This window comes from Bufo gargarizans, chromosome 4 (assembly GCF_014858855.1).
Source record: "Bufo gargarizans isolate SCDJY-AF-19 chromosome 4, ASM1485885v1, whole genome shotgun sequence".
NCBI classification, from domain to species: domain Eukaryota; kingdom Metazoa; phylum Chordata; class Amphibia; order Anura; family Bufonidae; genus Bufo; species Bufo gargarizans.
The window spans coordinates 38852071-38870204 of record NC_058083.1 but is presented as its reverse complement, the minus strand read 5'-3'; the positions used below and the strand labels follow the sequence as shown (position 1 = coordinate 38870204).

The following is an 18134-nucleotide window of genomic DNA, read 5'->3' as shown; positions in this document are numbered from 1 at the left end:
TCTCTGCCAGAGTTCATTTTGTAGTAGCATTGTCCTTAAAGAGCCCCGATAGTAATAATGTCCACACTGTGCCCCAGAAGTAATAATGCCCCGATAGTACCCATAATAGTTATCATGTTCCCTATAGCCCCCACTAGTAATAATTCTTATAATGTATGCAAGTACAGAAATCACCCACTTATAATGTGTGCCTGTAAAAAAAAGACCTTTTGTTTAGTTTGTGCTAGTACAACCCCCCCCCCACATTAGAGTACAAAAAATACCTCCTCTGAGTGCCCACAGTAGAGCCAATGTCCCCATAGTGCCACAGTAGAGCCAATGTTCGCTTCTGTGTGCCAGTACAAAATGACCCACTCTTAGTGCCTCCAGTAGAGCCAATGTGCCCCAATTTAGTGTGCCCACAGTAGATGCCCCCATAGTGCTCCTCTCCTCAGCTTCCCTATAGTAGCCCAACAACATGCTGCCAAATGAAAAAATAAAATAAAAAATTACTTACCTCCATGTGGCTGTTAGCGATGCGGGTCCAGTGGTATATGCTTGCCAGCTGAGACATCATCAGGTCTCCTGCACCAGCCTCTGATAGACTTCAGACCTAGTGCCTGCAGCCTATCAGAGGGAACGGGGCAAGTAGACATTGATCCAATGCCCCACAACAGCATTAGAAAGTATCGCTGTCCAGAGGTTGGCGATACAGTTGAATATAGAAAGAAGAGCACTTTGACAATGGAAGCGCTCATTTCCCACGACCCTGCCGCCGACCCCACTCGCCTCACCTCGCCTAATTGGCAGTGCACCCCTGGATATAACCTCCAGAGAAATTTATATCATATATCATATCATAACGTTCCAGTACTAATATAACCTCCTGAGACATTTACATCATGTCACTGATATCAGGAGTTATTGGGGAGACATAGCTTGTGTAAAGTAGAAGAGAGACAAGTGGGCAGAAGTCTGTGACGGGGCAAGGGCGATAGAGGACACAAAACATTGCCCTGAAGTTGTTGTCTGTCTGGAACACAGATAGGTGATAAGCAGCAGCCATCCTGCTCCAGTAACTAACTCTGTGGCTGCTGTGTGGACTGGGAAGATCAATACATGAAGACACAAAGAGAAAGTTATACTTCAGGCACAGTATCAGAAGTGTGGGATCTCTGCCAGGCAATTTCTCCTGTTGCCTCCTATGCAGTGGCGTAGCGTAGGTTTCCAGCACCCGGGACAAGCCAAAAATTGCACCCCCCCCCTAGCCACTGGGCACGCCCCTTTTAACAGAAAATGTAGTAGATGTAACTTGCAGTCCTACGTAACTCCTCAGATAACACAGTGATAACTTTCTGAGTACAGATATTGTGGTAGATGGGTGTGAGGACCCAGAATTCAGAACACACACAGTGTGACCTGAAGTCTGGGGCCAGTGTGCGGCAGTGCGGGCCAAATTGTCAATCTCCTCCCCCCAACCCTACCATGAAACAGATATTTGGAGGCACGTTACATACATCGCTATGAAATATACAGTAGAATACAGCACCATACCTGTTACATCCAGTGATGTCTCCTGGGATGTTGACTCTTTCCTCAACATCCTCATTCGGAGATTAGACCACCATGATACCTTCTTTCAGATGCTTCTCGTCTCTTCACAGAAAAAATATATGTGATTCCTCACTTTACTATCATCCTCTCCTCTCAACACTGTCATCCTGTATCCCAATACTGTGCTAGAGCCATACAGATAGTCCCCCATTCCCCATAATATTATTCCCCCTGCATATTATAATAACCCACTGTGTATTTTTATTATTATTATGACCCCCTCTGTATTATTATTATTACCCCCTCTGTATTATTAGTATTATTATTATTGGCAAATGCCCACCCCACGCTACTCCACTGCACACACGCACACAATGTCACGCTTCAGAAGAAGAGGTAAGGCTGTCTGCCCACTTGGATGCCATAAACTTTTACTTTAGAGAAAGGAATAGACCCTGCAACATATTGAGCTCTGTTCCTTTCACCAAAGTAAAACTATATGGTCTGTTATGATGAAGTCCAGTAGATGCAGTGGATTGTGGTGGCAGTGTTGAGTGTCCCTGATGGCAGAATATCACGTATTGAATCTGTGCAGGAGCTGTCACAACATAATATGTAAGTACAGTCAGGCAGCCACTGGTACTGACTGCTGATATCAAGCGTTGCTGGCTTGGTGGTGGTAGTAGGCTGATATTTTGTGCTCAGTGTCCAAAGAGGGCAAGGGGGCATTCTATGAAAGCGTCATCACTGCTGATTGACATGTTCATGGTGGGTAGAAACCGAGCACCTGAAACACGTGCACAATGAATGACTCTTGTTCTGGGAGCAAGGACGACGTGGAGAGGGTATACCATGTGGCTCAGCTGCCGATCTAAAGCCCAGAAGAAACTTAAATGTATATTACGAAGGTACAATACATAGCAAGGTGGCAGGGGCGTAACTACCATAGCAGCAGACCATGCAACTGCTATGGGGCCCAGGACAAGAGGGGGCCCAGTCTTAGTTGGGATTATCTCCTCTTCTACTGGAGGTAGAAATTTGGTCAGGACTCTACCCTCTAAAAGTAACATCTTTTAGCAAATGAAATGGGGTTTAGGCAGAAACCCTTCTGTCCTGTGTGAGGGGCCTGGTTTGAGCCTTGCTATGTGGTCCTTACTTCTTTATGTACGCCACTGCAAGGTGGGGAACCATCAAATATATAAATCTCAGTGTTTGTATGTGTGTGTGTATGTCCGCTAAAGGCATCCGCACCATCGCATTTAAAATTACAAAATTTGGCACACTGGTTCATCAGGTGTCCGGGAAGGTTTTAGAGCAGGTCTCAGCTCTCTAGGATGTATTGTTCCTGAGATATTCCCCCAAAAATACATTAGCCAATAAAAGCCTGGTCACATGACTAGGGATGAGCGAACTCAAACTGTATAGTCCGGGTTCGGGTTCGGTGTTCGTCGCTTTCTTGGCGCTTTTGTGACGCTTTCTTGGCGCTTTTTGAAAGGCTGCAAAGCAGCCAATCAACAAGCGTCATACTACTTGCCCCAAGAGGCCATCACAGCCATGCCTACTATTGGCATGGCTGTGATTGGCCAGAGCACCATGTGACCCAGCCTCTATTTAAGCTGGAGTCACATAGCGCCGCCCGTCACTCTGCTCTGATTAGCGTAGGGAGAGGTTGCGGCTGCGACAGTAGGGCGAGATTAGGCAGATTAACTCCTCCAAAGGACTTGATTATTGATCGATCTGCAGCTGTGGATCATTGAGCTGCTGATACTCAATTGCTCACTGTTTTTAGGCTGCCCAGACCGTTTGTCAGTCACATTTTTCTGGGGTGATCGGCGGCCATTTTGTGTCTTGTGGTGCGCCAGCACAAGCTGCGACCAAGTGCATTTAACCCTCAATGGTGTGGTTGTTTTTTGGCTAAAGCCTACATCAGGGTGAAGCTGTCACACCAAGTACATTTAACCAGCAATAGCCTGTTTATTTTTTGGCCATATACTACATCAGGGGCAAGCTGCGCCCGTCACCAAGTGCATTTAACCAGCAATAGTCTGTTCATTTTTTGGCCATATACTACATCAGGGGCAAGCTGCGCCCGTCACCAAGTGCATTTAACCAGCAATAGTCTGTTCATTTTTTGGCCATATACTACATCAGGGGCAAGCTGCGCCCGTCACCAAGTGCATTTAACCCTCAGTAGTGTGGTTGGTCAAGCTGTGACACCAAGTGCATTTAACCAGCAATAGTCTGTTCATTTTTTGGCCATATACTACATCAGGGGCAAGCTGCGCCCGTCACCAAGTGCATTTAACCCTCAGTAGTGTGGTTGGTCAAGCTGTGACACCAAGTGCATTTACCCAGCAATAGTCTGTTCATTTTTTGGCCATATACTACATCAGGGGCAAGCTGCGCCCGTCACCAAGTGCATTTAACCCTCAGTAGTGTGGTTGGTCAAGCTGTCACACCAAGTGCATTTAACCAGCAATAGTGTGGTTATTTTTTGGCCATATCCCAGTCTAATTCTGTCACTAAATCCATACCGGTCACCCAGCGCCTAAATACTAGGCCTCAAATTTATATCCCGCTAAATCTCTCGTTACCGCTGTCCTGTTGTGGATGGGCAAGTTATTTAGTGTCCGCCAAAGCACATTTTTTGTTCTGGGTTGAAATACAATTCCCAATTTAGCAATTTCATAATTTAGTGGTTCCTGCTATATCAGAGCTATTTGAAATCTATCCCTAAAAGGGTATATAATATTCAAGGTGCACATAGGGTCATTCAGAATGACTTCACACACACGCTACTGTGCATTTCCAAGTCCAATTCTGTTAGTAAATCCATACCGGTCACCCAGCGCCTAAATACTAGGCCTCAAATTTATATCCCGCTGAATTTGAATACAATACATTGGGCCAAATAATATTTTTGTTGTTGTGGTGAACCATAACAATGAGGAAAACATCTAGTGAGGAACGCGGACGTGGACATGGTCGTGGTGGTGTTAGTGGACCCTCTGGTGCTGGGAGAGGACGTGGCCGTTCTTCCACATCCACACGTCCTAGTGTACCAACTACCTCAGGTCCCAGTAGCCGCCAGAATTTACAGCGATATATGGTGGGGCCCAATGCCGTTCTAAGGATGGTAAGGCCTGAGCAGGTACAGGCGTTAGTCAATTGGGTGGCCGACAGTGGATCCAGCACGTTCACATTATCTCCCACCCAGTCTTCTGCAGAAAGCGCACAGATGGCGCCTGAAAACCTACCCCATCAGTCTGTCACATCACCCCCATGCATACCAGGGAAACTGTCTCAGCCTCAAGTTATGCAGCAGTCTCTTATGCTGTTTGAAGACTCCGCTGGCAGGGTTTCCCAAGGGCATCCACCTAGCCCTTCCCCAGCGGTGAAAGACATAGAATGCACTGACGCACAACCACTTATGTTTCCTGATGATGAGGACATGGGAATACCACCTCAGCATGTCTCTGATGATGACGAAACACAGGTGCCAACTGCTGCGTCTTTCTGCAGTGTGCAGACTGAACAGGAGGTCAGGGATCAAGACTGGGTGGAAGACGATGCAGGGGACGATGAGGTCCTAGACCCCACATGGAATGAAGGTCGTGCCACTGACTTTCACAGTTCGGAGGAAGAGGCAGTGGTGAGACCGAGCCAACAGCGTAGCAAAAGAGGGAGCAGTGGGCAAAAGCAGAACACCCGCCGCCAAGAGACTCCGCCTGCTACTGACCGCCGCCATCTGGGACCGAGCACCCCAAAGGCAGCTTCAAGGAGTTCCCTGGCATGGCACTTCTTCAAACAATGTGCTGACGACAAGACCCGAGTGGTGTGCACGCTGTGCCATCAGAGCCTGAAGCAAGGCATTAACGTTCTGAACCTGAGCACAACCTGCATGACCAGGCACCTGCATGCAAAGCATGAACTGCAGTGGAGTAAACACCTTAAAACCAAGGAAGTCACTCAGTCTCCCCCTGCTACCTCTTCTGCTGCTGCCGCCTCGGCCTCTTCTGCTGCTGCCGCCTCGGCCTCTTCCTCCACCTCTGGAGGAACGTTGGCACCTGCCGCCCAGCAAACAGGGGATGTACCACCAACACCACCACCACCACCTCCGTCACCAAGCGTCTCAACCATGTCACAGGGCAGCGTTCAGCTCTCCATCTCACAAACATTTGAGAGAAAGCGTAAATTCCCACCTAGCCACCCTCGATCCCTGGCCCTGAATGCCAGCATTTCTAAACTACTGGCCTATGAAATGCTGTCATTTAGGCTGGTGGACACAGACAGCTTCAAACAGCTCATGTCGCTTGCTGTCCCACAGTATGTTGTTCCCAGCCGCCACTACTTCTCCAAGAGAGCCGTGCCTTCCCTGCACAACCAAGTATCCGATAAAATCAAGTGTGCACTGCGCAACGCCATCTGTGGCAAGGTCCACCTAACCACAGATACGTGGACCAGTAAGCACGGCCAGGGACGCTATATCTCCCTAACTGCACACTGGGTAAATGTAGTGGCAGCTGGGCCCCAGGCGGAGAGCTGTTTGGCGCACGTCCTTCCGCCGCCAAGGATCGCAGGGCAACATTCTTTGCCTCCTGTTGCCACCTCCTCCTTCTCGGCTTCCTCCTCCTCTTCTTCCACCTGCTCATCCAGTCAGCCACACACCTTCACCACCAACTTCAGCACAGCCCGGGGTAAACGTCAGCAGGCCATTCTGAAACTCATATGTTTGGGGGACAGGCCCCACACCGCACAGGAGTTGTGGCGGGGTATAGAACAACAGACCGACGAGTGGTTGCTGCCGGTGAGCCTCAAGCCCGGCCTGGTGGTGTGTGATAATGGGCGAAATCTCGTTGCAGCTCTGGGACTAGCCAATTTGACGCACATCCCTTGCTTGGCGCATGTGCTGAATTTGGTGGTGCAGAAGTTCATTCACAACTACCCCGACATGTCAGAGCTGCTGCATAAAGTGCGGGCCGTCTGTTCGCGCGTCCGGCGTTCACATCCTGCTGCTGCTCGCCTGTCTGCGCTACAGCGTAACTTCGGCCTTCCCGCTCACCGCCTCATATGCGACGTGCCCACCAGGTGGAACTCCACCTTGCACATGCTGGACAGACTGTGCGAGCAGCAGCAGGCCATAGTGGAGTTTCAGCTGCAGCACGCACGGGTCAGTCGCACTACAGAACAGCACCACTTCACCACCAATGACTGGGCCTCCATGCGAGACCTGTGTGCCCTGTTGCGCTGTTTCGAGTACTCCACCAACATGGCCAGTGGCGATGACGCCGTTATCAGCGTTACAATACCACTTCTATGTCTCCTTGAGAAAACACTTAGGGCGATGATGGAAGAGGAGGTGGCCCAGAAGGAGGAGGAGGAGGAGGAAGAGGGGGTCATTTTTAGCACTTTCAGGCTAGTCTCTTCGAAGTGACTCAGAGGGAGGTTTTTGGCAACAGCAGAGGCCAGGTACAAATGTGGCCAGCCAGGGCCCACTACTGGAGGACGAGGAGGACGAGGATGAGGAGGATGAGGATGAAGCATGTTCACAGCGGGGTGGCACCCAACGCAGCTCGGGTCCATCACTGGTGCGTGGCTGGGGTAAAGGCAGGACGATGACGATACGCCTCCCACAGAGGACAGCTTGTCCTTACCCCTGGGCAGCCTGGCACACATGAGCGACTACATGCTGCAGTGCCTGCGCAACGACAGCAGAGTTGCCCACATTTTAACCTGTGCGGACTACTGGGTTGCCACCCTGCTGGATCCACGCTACAAAGACAATGTGCCCACCTTACTTCCTGCACTGGAGCGTGATAGGAAGATGCGCGAGTACAAGCGCACGTTGGTAGACGCGCTACTGAGAGCATTCCCAAATGTCACAGGGGAACAAGTGGAAGCCCAAGGCCAAGGCAGAGGAGGAGCAAGAGGTCGCCAAGGCAGCTGTGTCAATGCCAGCTCCTCTGAGGGCAGGGTTAGCATGGCAGAGATGTGGAAAACTTTTGTCAACACGCCACAGCTAACTGCACCACCACCTGATACGCAACGTGTTAGCAGGAGGCAACATTTCACTAACATGGTGGAACAGTAAATGTGCACACCCCTCCACGTACTGACTGATGGTTCGGCCCCATTCAACTTCTGGGTCTCTAAATTGTCCACGTGGCCAGAGCTAGCCTTTTATGCCTTGGAGGTGCTGGCCTGCTCGGCGGCCAGCGTTTTGTCTGAACGTGTATTCAGCACGGCAGGGGGCGTCATTACAGACAAACGCAGCCGCCTGTCTACAGCCAATGTGGACAAGCTGACGTTCATAAAAATGAACCAGGCATGGATCCCACAGGATCTGTCCGTCCCTTGTCCAGATTAGACATTAACTACCTCCCCTTAACCATATATTATTGGACTCCAGGGCACTTCCTCATTCAATCCTATTTTTATTTTCATTTTACCATTATATTGCGAGGCTACCCAAAGTTGAATGAACCTCTCCTCTGTCTGGGTGCCGGGGCCTAAATATATGCCAATGGACTGTTCCAATGTTGGGTGACGTGAAGCCTGATTCTCTGCTATGACATGCAGACTGATTCTCTGCTGACATGAAGCCAGATCCTCTGTTACGGGACCTCTCTCCTCTGCCTGGGTGCTGGGCCTAAATTTATGAAAATGGACTCTTACAGTGGTGGGTGACGTGAAGCCTGATTCTCTGCTATGATATGAAGACTGATTCTCTGCTGACATGAAGCCAGATTGTCTGTTACGGGACCTCTCTCCTCTGCCTGGGTACTGGGCCTAAATATATGCCAATGGACTGTTGCAGTGGTGGCTGACGTGAAGCCTCATTCTCTGCTATGACATGCAGACTAATTCTCTGCTGACATGAAGCCAGATCCTCTGTTACGGGACCTCTCTCCTCTGCCTGGGTGCTGGGCTTAAATTTATGACAATGGACTGTTGCAGTGGTGGCTGACGTGAAGCCTGATTCTCTGCTATGACATGAAGACTGATTCTCTGCTGACATGAAGCCAGATTGTCTGTTACGGGACCTCTCTCCTCTGCCTGGGTGCTGGGCCTAAATATATGCCAATGGACTGTTGCAGTGGTGGCTGACGTGAAGCCTGATTCTCTGCTATGACATGCAGACTGATTCTCTTCTGACATGAAGCCAGATTGTCTGTTACGGGACCTCTCTCCTCTGCCTGGGTGCTTGGCCTAAATATATGCCAATGGACTGTTGCAGTGGTGGCTGACGTGAAGCCTGATTCTCTGCTATGACATGCAGACTTATTCTCTGCTGACATGAAGCCAGATTGTCTGTTACGGGACCTCTCTCCTCTGCCTGGGTGCTGGGCCTAAATTTATGACAATGGACTGTTGCAGTGGTGGGTGACATGAAGCCTGATTCTCTGCTATGACATGCAGACTGATTCTCTGCTGACATGAAGCCAGATTGTCTGTTACGGGACCTCTCTCCTCTGCCTGTGTGCTGGGCCTAAATATATGCCAATGGACTGTTGCAGTGGTGGCTGACGTGAAGCCTCATTCTCTGCTATGACATGCAGACTAATTCTCTGCTGACATGAAGCCAGATCCTCTGTTACGGGACCTCTCTCCTCTGCCTGGGTGCTGGGCCTAAATTTATGACAATGGACTGTTGCAGTGGTGGCTGACGTGAAGCCTGATTCTCTGCTATGACATGAAGACTGATTCTCTGCTGACATGAAGCCAGATTGTCTGTTACGGGACCTCTCTCCTCTGCCTGGGTGCTGGGCCTAAATATATGCCAATGGACTGTTGCAGTGGTGGCTGACGTGAAGCCTGATTCTCTGCTATGACATGCAGACTGATTCTCTGCTGACATGAAGCCAGATTGTCTGTTACGGGACCTCTCTCCTCTGCCTGTGTGCTGGGCCTAAATATATGCCAATGGACTGTTGCAGTGGTGGGTGACGTGAAGCCTGATTCTCTGCTATGACATGCAGACTGATTCTCTGCTGACAAGAAGCCAGATTGTCTGTTACGGGACCTCTCTCCTCTGCCTGTGTGCTGGGCCTAAATATATGCCAATGGACTGTTGCAGTGGTGGCTGACGTGAAGCCTCATTCTCTGCTATGACATGCAGACTAATTCTCTGCTGACATGAAGCCAGATCCTCTGTTACGGGACCTCTCTCCTCTGCCTGGGTGCTGGGCCTAAATTTATGACAATGGACTGTTGCAGTGGTGGCTGACGTGAAGCCTGATTCTCTGCTATGACATGAAGACTGATTCTCTGCTGACATGAAGCCAGATTGTCTGTTACGGGACCTCTCTCCTCTGCCTGGGTGCTGGGCCTAAATATATGCCAATGGACTGTTGCAGTGGTGGCTGACGTGAAGCCTCATTCTCTGCTATGACATGCAGACTGATTCTCTGCTGACATGAAGCCAGATTCTCTGTTACGGGACCTCTCTCCTCTGCCTGTGTGCTGGGCCTAAATATATGCCAATGGACTGTTGCAGTGGTGGCTGACGTGAAGCCTCATTCTCTGCTATGATATGAAGACTGATTCTCTGCTGACATGAAGCCAGATTCTCTGTTACGGGACCTCCCTCCTCTGCCTGTGTGTGTGCTGGGCCTAAATATATGCCAATGGACTGTTGCAGTGGTGGCTGACGTGAAGCCTCATTCTCTGCTATGACATGCAGACTAATTCTCTGCTGACATGAAGACAGATTTTCTGTTACGGGACCTCTCTCCTCTGCCTGTGTGCTGGGCCTAAATATATGCCAATGGACTGTTGCAGTGGTGGCTGACGTGAAGCCTCATTCTCTGCTATGACATGCAGACTAATTCATCCAGGTGTTCGCTCAACTCTACAAATGACCCTTATCAGCCAATAGAAGCTCACAGGCCCTTAGTCTTAACATACACACAGTTTTACACCAGGTTTCCATAACTAACCAGCCATTTTTTTTCCCACTGCTGTAGGTCAGCTTTTTAAGGAGCAGGGAGCTGTGGATGACACTGTTAAGGGAGCAGAGTGCTGTGGAGGTCACAGTTAAGGGGATGTTCCGCTATGGACGTCAATGTTAAGGGGTGGTGTGCTGTAGGGGTCACTGTTAAGGGGGTGGGTTGTTGTGAAACTCACTGTTAATGAGACGTGGTACTGTGGAGGTCACTAAAAAAGGGGCGGCCGCTGTGGATGTCACTGTTAAAGGGGAGGGCGCTGTGGATGTTACTGTTAAGTGGGCAGGCCGCTGAGGAGGTCACTATTAAAGGGGAGGTGTCCTGTAGATATTATTGGTATAGTGGATACTGTCAATATCTTTTAACGATACTCACAAACATTAAATAAAATAGATGAAATATACCCGTGCAAAGCCGAGTCCTTTTGCTAGTGAAATATAAAAGAACAATCTCGGAATGCCCCTTGAACATATCATTTTTGGAAGCTTGGACCCAATGAGCCACTCTTTTCTCACAAGTAACAGTTGTGCGTGTCATATGGAAGCTTGCTTCTCAAACAAGACATTGTCTTCTTTGCAATAGCATTGTGTGTGTTTAAACACAATCAACTTCTGTAAGAGCTAATTTTTGGAATATGAAAAAGCACATGACGGTGAGGTGATTTTAAAAACCATCAGCCATGTGTTTACCCATAGATATATGTCAGTGTCACTCTGACATTATTTGCTATTGGTGTCATTATGTTCAAGAGTTTAGGGAAGGAGCAGAGAAAAAGTCATAAAAAATGTATGAAAAGGGGGAATCATCATCAGAGATGGGAGAGTGGCATATTCCAATTTTCAGGTTATTGGAGTTATTTTGGTTCAGGTAGAATCAAATTAGGACTTAACCGAACATTTTAAAAAATTCGGCGAACCTGAAGCAAAACGAATGTCAAAATGTTTGTTCAAGCTCTAAAATAATTAAACCTTAAAGATCCTATATAAGGCTATTTTCACACTAGAGGCACGGACCTCCGGTAGCCTGTTCCGTCGGGTAAACAGCCTGTCGGATCCGTCCTGCCGCTACTGAACGTGTGCCCCTGGACTGACGCTCTGTCCTTATTGACTATAATGGGGGCGGGGGCGGAGGAACGGCAGCGCGCGGCGAGAGGCTGACGGAATAAAACTACGACATGTCCGACATTTATTCCGGCAGCCTCTCACCGTTCGCTGCCGTGCCTCCCACGGAACTCCAACCCTGTCCCCTTTATAGTCAATGGGGACGTAGCGTCAGTCCAGGGGCACACGTTCACTAACGGCAGGACGGATCCGACAGGCTGTTCACCCGACGGAACAGCCTGCCGGAGGTCCATGCCGCTAGTGCTAAAGTAGCCTAACACTGTCATATAGTTTCCACATAGTACTGCCATTCAAGTCCCAAATAATACCACAATATAAAATAGTGAATGGCTTCAGTCTGCTTTCAGGGTTCCCATCCTAAGGGGCTCCTTATGAAATGGGGTTTGCCATACCCTCACTATGTTCTTTTGTAGACATTATGTATCACATTCTACATATCTCTTTCATTCAGGTGTCGTCTTCTCCAATGGAGACAACTGGAAAGCGATGAGAAGATTTACACTCTCAACCTTACGAGACTATGGAATGGGGAAAAAAACCATACAAGATAAGATCATTGAAGAGTCGGAATTCCTAATTCAGAAAATAAGATTATATGAAGGTGAGTGGATAATTCATCACTTCCTTAGTAGTTCATCACCCCATCAAATATGGTGCCTATGGTCGTTACAGGGGTTTTCTGCCTAAAGACATATTTGACATAGTCATCTCTGTTATATAGTTAACAGTAAGAAAATAGGATCTTGCTTGCTGGTTCTGTCATCAAGGATAATATTCATGGAATGTTTCAGATTAATAGCTTCAATGTTCAAAATGCAACCTATTTTGGGGCCTCCCTGGTTGTAGGGGTCAACGGTTACATTTCTAACATAAATTGATTAAAACCAAGCACTCTATTCAATAAATACAAGTTGTGAAACAAATTAAGAATTTTCCATTACAAACATGACAAATCAAAGTTGACAGAGTGGCCACTCCATGGGGTACAGGGTCCCTGTTCTCGTGATCGATAGGGGTGCCAGTGGAAAGCCCCCCACAGTTATATCCTGTGTATAGAGGATCACTGTCATGTTCTTCCAACGGCGCGCTCCTCATCAGGCAGTGCCGCCTGCATACAGTTATCAAGACAACAAGGTTGGGCTTCCTGGTTCAGGAAGCGACAGCCAATCAGAGGTATCTTGACCAGCATGCACTTTCTGTAACACTGGTGTCTTCTTATGTGGCAGAAGGGTCTTTGGGCCCCCTCAGTCTCCTGGGCCTGGTAGCTACTGCTACCTCTGCACCCCGTATAGCTACTCCCATGCCTATGAAGTAAATGGGACTTACTGAAACAATTCCCTTAGCTACTACCCCTCTTTGCAGACAGCCACCTTACGTTGCAAAGGGGAGTCCCATCACCACCACCACCACCTATTGGACATTTATAACCTTCTATGGATATAAGATAGAGTAACATGCACCTATTATTTGAGGTGACTTCTCAGGTGCACATTCTGGGTATCAACATCATGTAATCTGATGTGTCAAACAAATGCAAAGAAAATCTGTTAAAAAATGAAAATCATGTTTTTTCTTTTTTTCTTTTTCAGGAAAGCCCTGTGATAATCAGATGATTTTTAAATCTGCTGTAACCAATATAATTGTGACTATACTGCTGAATAAAAGATATGAATATGAAGATCCAACCATACTGAAGCTTTTTGCTATAGTTACTGAAAATACAAAACTTCTCAACAGTCCCTGGGTCATGGTAAGTGGTTCTTACAGTATATTGTCTATCTATCTTTGTATCTCTCTCTCTCTCTCTCTCTCTCTTTCTCTATCAATCTGTCTGCCTGTCTGTCTTATATCTGTTTCATGACTTTGCATTTAATATCTATCTATCTATCTATCTATCTATCTATCTCTTTAAGTTCAATTTGTAAAACATGTATTTGTATTTCATGTATGTTGTAGCTGTACAATAGTTTTCCATTTCTGTTTAAATGGCTGCCTGGACCTCACAGAACAATGAGTAAAAATATGAAGGAGCTTAAGAGCTTTGTAAGAAAAACATTTAGAAAACAAAGGAAAGAACTGGATGTAAATGACCAAAGGAACCTTGTTGATGCCTTCTTAGCCAAGCAACTAGAGGTATGATAAATTATGTATCCGTTTTTATTCAGAAAAAAAATTGTGCAAACAAATGCAGCAATGAAAAAAATAATCAAAACATACCACAATTTATTTAATTAATTATGCAAATTGCTTGACCAAACACAAAGTGTTGATTCAGTACTCTACAGTTGTGACACAACATTTTGAGAAAGACACAAATTTTTGCATTTGCAAGGTTTGCTGCATTACATTACATTAATTTTAGACTGTTATGACGGCGATCAGATGAATTGCAATTAATTGGAGAGTCATTCCTTGCCATACAAATTAAAAGGATTGTGCAGCCTGTTTATATTGGTGACCTATCCTCAGGATAGCTTATATCATCAGAGAGGAGCCAATCAAAGTTGACAAAGTGGAATTCGATCCAAATTTTGGGAAAAATTTGATTTGCACCCAATCCGAATTTACTGACGCTTCGTGGTAACGAATCACATTTTTAAAAAAAATGGCTACTGCACATGTTAGGACATAGAGGAAAGAACTCTAGAAACGAGGAATCACCAACAATGCCATGCATGCAGCCAATCAGCAGCCAGCTAACCCTGTGATGTCACAGCCCTATAAATAGCCTCAGCCATCTTGGATTCAGCCATTTGCCAGTGTATTAAGTGCAGGGAAAGACGTTAGCAGGCGCCAGAGAAAGTGCTAGGAAATAGTGATGGACGAACATCGGCCAGGATGGTTCGCTAATGCGTGTTCGCGAGCCACCAAATACTTACTAGAAGTGCACAAATAGTCCCAGAACATGGACAGTGACATACGAGAGAGGGGTCATTGGCAAACATTAACACAAAAAATATGTATTTTAATCAGGGGCCATTTTTATGCGTCTTAAAGGGAAACTCTTAAAAATGTGCCTTGCTGGAGCCTAGAAGAATTATTTTTTGGGCCATGGGAGTACAGGCCACAAAAATTTGGTATGCACCTGACAGAAAAGAACTTGTGATGATGTGGCTGGATGTACATTAGGCGGTCACTGGATAAAAATGTTACTGTCGGCCAGTACAGGCCCCAAAAATTAGGAATTCACCTGATAGAAATGGTATTTTATGCGACTGCATATACATAAAACAAGGACCATTCTTTGTTCTGGGTGGTGGCGGATATGTGTGGGCTGTGTGGGGACTCGCTCTGGTAGACAGGATTAGCGGACACAGAATAGAGGCAACAACAAGTTCTTTGGATCAAACAGTTCAGTGTTTTATTCAAACTTTAGGCAAATGACAAAGCAAGCAGTCATATTCAGCGGTGTTGGTGGTAATTAATAGTGTTGATCACGAATATTCGAATTGCGAATTTTAATCGCGAATATCGGCACTTCAAGAATTCGCGAATATTTCGAATATCGCAAAATATATTCGTAATTGCATATATTCGATTTTGTGAGAATACCAGTTCATGCGAATTTTTATGCAAAATTTTTATGCGAATTTTATGCGAATTTTCGCAATCAAGAAAATAATGCCTGGAGATCATGAATTCGCAAATTCGCAAATATATGGCGAATATTCGCCCAATTATTCGCGAAATATCGTGAATTCGAATATTGCCCCTGCCGCTCATCACTAGTAATTAACACTTTGTGGCAATTCTGCCTCAAAGAGTCCTTGCTGATAGCAGCACCAACCTGTTTTCACTGCAAACGGGTAGCAAACCTTAATCCAGACACAAGGCTCCCAGATCCCAACTCAGAGACCTGGCTTCTGAGCCCAGCTGCCTATTTAAGGACAGCCAGGTGCTGCAAAAACTCGGATTGGCATTTAAAATCCGGTCCGATATTTGACGTCACCTGTCTGTAAATCAGCCTAGCAGCACATGCCGGGAGGAAAATACCTGTTTTCCAAGACCAAACCTCTCACATACCCCCCTTTGTTCAACCCTGCGGTGGTGAACACACACACCAGACATTGTACCCGGGACAGGGCATCTGTGTTTCCCTGTAACCGGCCTGCCCTTTGTTCCGCTGAAAACTTAAAGTTTTGTAGGTAGAGAAACCATCGGGTGGCACAGTCATTTCTGTCCTTGGCCTGGCTCATCCACTTGAGAGGGGAGTGGTCAGTCACCAGGCATAATTTTCTCCCCAATAAATAATAGCGGAGAGATTCAAGTGCCCACTTGACAGCCAGGCACTCACTTTCCACTACACTATACCGGGTCCTAGCTGGGGTGAGCGTACGGCTGAGGAAGACAATAGGATGCTCCTCCCCGAGACAGTACAGCACCGAGGCCTACTTCGGAGGCATCAGTCTGTATTATAAACTCCCTTATGAACTCGGGTGTCACCAAAACCAAAACCCGTACAGGGCCGACTTCAAAGCGGAGAAAGCCTCTACCGCCCGATGATCCCAGCGAACCATAATTGTGTTGACCTGTGTCCCTTCAAGAGTATAAAAATGATCCTGAATTTTCCTGGCGTGAATCACGCTTGCAGACTTCAGCTGAAAGATTTCAGTCATCTATCAAGGAACGTAAACACAAACAATTTAGGAGAGATCTGTTGGATTTTAAAGAGAAGAGGCCCTATCCACAACTTACGGATAATAAAAAACCAACCTCATATACTGAGATCTTTTCCTCTGAACCCGATATTTCTGATACTGAATATCCGGTTACTAATTAATATATGAATAAACGTGGTTGAGGTCGAGCAGGCAGATGGAATCCCCAAAATATAGCTGGGTCAAGAAATCAGTATTCATCACAATCCTATCAACAATCTGGTTCCTGTTTTTTTTTTTTTTTTAACAAGGGGGGGGGGTCGACCCCTTATCACTTAAGGGACCGCCCCCAGACAAAATAAATTCTATCCACACTTTGTTATACCATGGGCAGATTATTAATCTAACAGATAGATCACTTAATAGTAATGAAGTCAGCTTGCTATGTAAGGGCATCTCCTTTGTTCCCACCACCAGATATAATTCATTTGGGTGGGTTAAGGATTTGAACCTGAAGCCGTAGACTCAGATGGCACCCGAAATTGTAACAGACAAATTTTTTTTTTTTTTTTTTTTTTTTACCTGTCTACTAGGTTTAGCAGCGGTACATCACACCCGAAAATTGGTGAATTTCACCCGAAAATGTAACAGACAAATTTGTTTTGTTTTTTTAGCTGTCTACTAGGTATAGCAGTGGTACATCACACCCAAAAATTGGTGAATTTCCCCAGAAAATATAACAGACAATAAAAATAAAAAAAATCCTGTCTAATAGGTATAGCAGTGATACATAACACCCAAAAACTGGTGAATTTCACCAGAAAATGTAACAGACAATTTTTTTTAACCTGTCTACTAGGTATAGCAGTGGTACATCCCACCCAAAAATTGGTGAATTTCACCAGATAATGTTGCAGACAATATTTTTTTTTATACCTGTCTACTTAGGTATAGCAGTGGTACATCATACCCAAAAATTTGTGAATTTCACCAGAAAACGTAACAGACAATTTTGTGTTTTTTATTTACCTGTCTACTGGGTATAGCAGTGGTACATCACACCCCAAAATTGGTGAATTTCACCAGAAAATGTAACAGACATTTTTTTTTTACCTGTCTACTAGGTATAGCAGTAGTACATTACACCCAAATATTGGTGAATTTCAGCAGAAAGTGTTGCAGACAATTTTGTGTATTTTTTTTAGCTGTCTACTAGGTATAGCAGTGGTACATTCCAACCAAAAATTGGTGAATCTCACCCGAAAATGTAACAGACAAAGTAGTAAAATGACATAAAATAAATTACATATAAAAAAATAATAATATATATTTGATTTATGAGGTGGAGTTCCATATGGAGTAGGAGTTTGAGGATGCGGTGGACGTAGCGGTGTAGGTGGAAGCGGCATTGGAGGAGGACGAGGTAGCCAACACTGGTTTTTGGTTTTAATTATTATATTTTTTTTTTTATTAGGGTGTACACTCCAAAAGAGTTGGAAATATCAAAAATACAATAATGAGCAATTGTGCTGCAGTATAACAATGGCTGGTTAGTGCCGGTATACATGTCTATTCTGCACAAGGTACGGACGATTCCTGTGTGATCCATGCCTGGTTCATTTTAATGAACGTGAGTTTGTCCACATTGGCTGTGGACAGGCGGCTGCGCTTATCTGTGATAAATACCCCTGCCATGCTAAACACATGTTCAGATAATACACTGGCTGCAGGGCAGGCCAGCACCTCCAAGGCGTAAAGGGCAAAGTCAAGCCATGTTCCCAATTTGGAGACCCAGAAGTTGAAGGGGGCAGACCCGTCATTCATTATGAGTAGGCGTGTGCACACATACTGCTCCACCATGTTGTTGAAATGCTGCCTCCTGCTAAGACGTTCCATATCAGCTGGTGGTGCTGGTTGTTGTGGCGTGCTGACAAAGC

The 18134-nt window shown here is 46.2% G+C and overlaps 1 protein-coding gene across 1 annotated transcript in view; it reads left to right on the top strand.

The window, feature by feature from the left end:
* LOC122935058 (cytochrome P450 2K6-like) overlaps positions 1 to 18134 on the top strand; it is an 89473-nt gene that overhangs the window by 53302 nt on the left and 18037 nt on the right. Inside the window, exons 4-6 of the mRNA XM_044290781.1 lie at positions 12051 to 12200; positions 13189 to 13349; positions 13556 to 13732. Of these exons, the coding sequence (XP_044146716.1) occupies positions 12051 to 12200; positions 13189 to 13349; positions 13556 to 13732 (488 nt within the window). The remainder of the gene's footprint in view (positions 1 to 12050; positions 12201 to 13188; positions 13350 to 13555; positions 13733 to 18134) is intronic.